Source organism: Grampus griseus (genome assembly GCF_964374135.1).
Source record: "Grampus griseus genome assembly, chromosome: 4".
Classification (NCBI taxonomy): domain Eukaryota; kingdom Metazoa; phylum Chordata; class Mammalia; order Artiodactyla; family Delphinidae; genus Grampus; species Grampus griseus.
Genome location: NC_138997.1, coordinates 43,195,776 through 43,200,428, shown reverse-complemented (window position 1 = coordinate 43,200,428; position 4,653 = coordinate 43,195,776). Strand labels below are relative to the sequence as shown.

The following is a 4,653-nucleotide window of genomic DNA, read 5'->3' as shown; positions in this document are numbered from 1 at the left end:
TTAAACATTCAGTGAAGGTATTGTGGTCTCCCTAATATGTGCAAAAGAGGACTTTGGGATCCATTCAAAACAACAACTACAATAAGATGTCCCTCAGTTTTAGCAGGTTAGTTACACCTCTTAATCAAGTGTGTGTAGCACAGAGAACCAAATCCTGGTCCATAGTGTTAGAAAATGTTTGATGAAAAATTCCATAGACAGAATCTGAATATTCTATATTTTAGAGGGAGTGGAGCAGGATTTCATGACAGTGGAGGGGGTTGACTCCCAGTGGTTGGCCTGACCTTAACTGCTGATGTTAAAAAACACACCAAATGTTTCTGCAGTGTTTTCTGCTGTAATTTATTTCTAGCCATAGGTTTACTTGTAGGGTTCTCATAAGCCATGCAGCAAGTGGTTTATAAATAAAGTCAGTCTGTTATAGTGTCATTACATTAAGAGACAGAATTGCTGGATTTTTTTCATTCTGTGAAAAGCTCACATCTTGAGAATCCATGTTTGATATTATTATGGTACACCTAAGATGTATCTTGCTCCAATTAACATTATCATGCTAGTCACTATAAAAAAACCCAAGGGCAGACTAGAGAACGTAGTAGGTTCACTACTTTCAGGAGGCTGAGTTGTAACCCAACCCATTGACTTCATCACAGCTTTCTTCCATGTAGAATAACGAATTTCACTTTCTGTGGCTTTTATCTGTGGTTCAAACCGTTCCATCATGACCATTGACAAATCCTCGGATTTAAGACTCCAAACATCTACCCCTTCTGCAGCTCCTGCTGCCATGGCAGCTCCCAGGGCAGTTGTTTCAGGCATGGAGGCATTTATTACTGGAATATGCAGAATGTCTGCTTGCAGTTGCATAAGAACTTTGTTGTTGGTCATTCCTCCATCCACCTGCAAATGACTGAGTGGAATTCCACAGTCATGGTTCATGGCATCCAAAATCTCTCGGGTTTGGAAACAAACAGCTTCTAATGCAGCAAAAGCAATATGACTTTTATTGGTGAACTGAGTGAGACCACAGATTATCCCTCTTGCAGTGGGCTCCCAATAAGGTGCGTATAACCCTGAAAAGGCTGGGATGAAGTAGCAGCCATAAGAAATGCCTACTTCTTTAGCAAGTTTTTCACTTTCTTCTGAGGTCTTTATAATTCCAAGATTGTCTCTCAGCCAGCGAATAACAGCACCGGCTATAGCAACAGAACCTTCCAATGCATAACATACTGGCTTGTCTTTGCCTAGCTTGTAAGCCACTGTGGTCAGGAGGCCGTGTTCAGAAAATACACACTTATGACCTGTATTACATAGTAAGAAACAGCCTGTTCCATACGTGTTTTTGGCTTGTGCTTCCTGGAAGCACATTTGTCCTACTAATGCAGCAGACTGGTCCCCCAAACATCCAGATATTGGCACACCTTCCAAGGCCCTCGTTTTCATTCGGCCATAGATCTCAGAAAAACTCCAGACATTTGGAAGAATGTCCATTGGAATTTCAAAAAAGTTACACAGCTTTTTATCCCATTCTAAAGAATGGATGTTGAAGAGCATTGTCCTACTTGCGTTTGTTACATCTGTACAATGGATACCTCCATTAACTCCTCCTGTCAGACTCCAGATAAGCCATGAATCAATGGTACCAAAAAGAGCTCTACCTTCTTCAACAGCCTTTTGAACTTTTCTCACATTGTTAAGAATCCAACGAAGTTTTACTGCACTGAAGTAAGTGCTAAGTGGAAGGCCTGTCTTGGACTTGACAAAGTTATTATTTCCTGGAATTTTTTTGCTAAGTCTCAACAGTAGACTGGGTTCTTAGATCGAGCCACACCACAGCATTGTAGAGTGGCTCTCCAGTTAATTTGTCCCAGATAACAGTGGTTTCCCTCTGATTGCTGACACCAATAGCTTTTATGTTGGATATATCAATACTGAGTTCTTGAAGTTTCTCACATGTTTTCTCTATCCATTCATAAACTGACTGAAGAATTTCCTTAGGGTCTTGTTCCACCCATCCTTCTTTTGGGAACTCTTGGGTTAATTCCACTTCATGCTGACTAAGTAGTTCTGCTGTTTTTGAATTGAAAACCATAAAATGAGTGGAGTCAGTACCCTGGACCACTGCCCCCACCAACGGCCCCACAACTGCCATCTGCGGAGCTGCCATGAAACCTGTAGTTGGGCTCAGCTGCTCCGGTGCTCAGCTCAGCTGCTCCGGTGCTCAGCAGCTCTGGTGCCGTTTCCCCGGTGATGGAGGTGTTGGTGGGGGTGGGGTACGCAGAACGTCAGGAGCGTCAGGATCATAACGCGCAGGCTCAGTAACTGCCTAGGCTGAACCTGAATGAGCTGGGGCATGCTTTGTTCTCTAACCAGCGCTGCATCTTTTCACCCCACTCCTTTGGCTCGAGCTCCACCCCCAACCACTCAATTATCTTTTAAGGAGATTTAAGCTTAAAAAAAATCATATATTTACCAACATAATTATTGTTACTTGTGCTCTTCATTGTGTTGTGTGGATCCACATTTCAGTTATCGCGTTCCTTCTACCTGTAAGATTTAACCCAATATTTCTTGTAGTGTGGTCTGTTGGAAATGAATTTTTACAACTTTTGAACATCTGAAAAGTATTTCATCTACTATTTAAAGATATTTTCTCTGGATATAGAATTCTTACTAACTTTTTCTTCCTTAAATTTCAGTGCCTTGAAACTGTTGCTCCGCCCTCTTCTCTCTTGTGTTGTTTCAGGTGTGAACTTCACTGTCAAACTTATTTTTTAAATGTCTGTTTTTCTCTCACTGTCTTTAAGATTTTTTTTTCTTTATCAATGGTTTTGGTCAGTTTTATGCTCATATTACTTGGCGTAGTTTTCTTATTTTCTGTGCTTGGGGCTCATTGAGCTACTTGGGTCTGTGGGTTTATGGATTTTATCAAATTTGGAAAACTTTGGGCCATTATTTCTATAAATATGTTTTATTTTTCCTCTCTTCTCTGCTTTAGGGACTCCAATTACATATATTGGCATTCACTGCTCTACTCATTATTATAATTATTTTCTCTTTCTGTGATTCATTTTAGATAGTTTCTATTGCTATGTCTTCAAGTTTACTAATCTTTTCTTCTCCATTATTTATTAATCCATCTATTGTATTTTTCACCTCATATATTGTAGTTTTCATCCCTAGAAGTTTAATAGGATTTTTAAAAATATAAACTTAGCTTTTTGAACACATGGGATACAGTTAGAATAACTTAATTTCATCTTCTGCTAATTCTAGCATCTGTGTCAGTTCTGGTTCAATTTTGACTGATTAATTTTTCTCCTCATTATGGCTTGTATTTCTCTGCTTCTTTGCATGCTTGATAATTTTTGATTAGGTGCCAAACATTGTAAACTTTACCTGGTTGGATTGCTGGTTATTTTTGTGTTCCTAAAGACCTTGAGCGTTGTCTTGGGATGCAGCTAAGTTACATGGAAACAATTTGATTCTTTTGGGTCTTGCCTTTAAGATTTGTTAGGTGGAACAGGACAGTGTTTAATGTGGGGCTAATTATTCCCCTTACCTGTGATGAGATCCTTCAGTGTACTTTATCCAAGGCCCATGAAAAATGAGCTTTTCATGGCTGGTGGAAATAGTCCGTGTTCCCAGTTGTGGGTAAATACTGGGTACTGTCATCATTAGTCTTTTCATATGCATCTCTCCCCAGTCTCATGTAGTTTCCTCACACACATGCACTGATCAATACTGAACTGAATACTCAAAGGGGATACTCTGAAAGTCTCCAGAGCTCTCTTCCTGTACAACTCTTTTCCTTCCAGTACCATATCCTGCGCAGTCTAGCTGCCTTTGTCTCTCTGGATGCTCAGCTTTATCTCCTCACTACGGGGTTTCCCACTGGGCTCCACCTGGGTTTCCCTTCCTAGTGCTGTGGCCTCAATACTCTCTCAAGGCAATAGGCTAGGGAAGTCATAATAATCATGCTATTTGTTTCTTGCCTCTTAGAGATCACTGTCCCTCATGGACTGATATTCAGCATCTTATAAACTGCTGTTATGTAATTTTTGACTTATGTGAAATGTCTCATATATTTTATCCATTTTTTAATTGTTTCAAATGATAAATGAAGATAAATCTAGTCTCTGTTACTCCATCATTGTAAGAGTGGAAGTCCACTGAATAGAAGCTTAAATTTTCAGATTGATTGTAAAGTTGGTGAATAAATATTTATCTACTCATTAATTTTAATTCATGAAATGTCCAATCAGTGAATGGCAATTTTCTGCATTAGGCCATAGGCTATACTCCTAAGTTAGCTCAAGGATGCAGCTCATTTATTCTTAGTGAAACCAACAGAATGAGATAGAAAATACCATAAAAATCAACAATATTGTTCTTTTACTATTTTAACTGTATCATATTTTCCTTTTAAGTAAACTTTTTAAAGGAAGTCAGAAAAACAAAATTAGCAACCAGATTTAATTTGAATAGTAGGGAACTGAAATCATCAGAAGATGGTACAGATTTTCCTGATATCTTTGTTAAGTTTTAAAATTCAACCAGAGCTTTCCTAAGCAAACATTTAGAGGCAACACTTACCAGTATGCCTGTTTACCGTACTATGTTTTAATTCTCATGAAATATTAAAAAAATTAA

The 4,653-nt window shown here is 38.8% G+C and overlaps 1 protein-coding gene across 1 annotated transcript; it reads right to left on the bottom strand.

Moving 5' to 3' along the window:
• Window positions 1-507: 507 nt before the first annotated feature.
• GK2 (glycerol kinase 2) lies at window positions 508-2,167 on the bottom strand (the record flags this gene model as incomplete). Its single annotated transcript, XM_082653133.1, is given in 2 exon segments — window positions 508-1,792; window positions 1,794-2,167. Coding segments are annotated over 2 exon segments (1,659 nt in total).
• Between the last annotated feature and the right edge of the window lie 2,486 nt (window positions 2,168-4,653).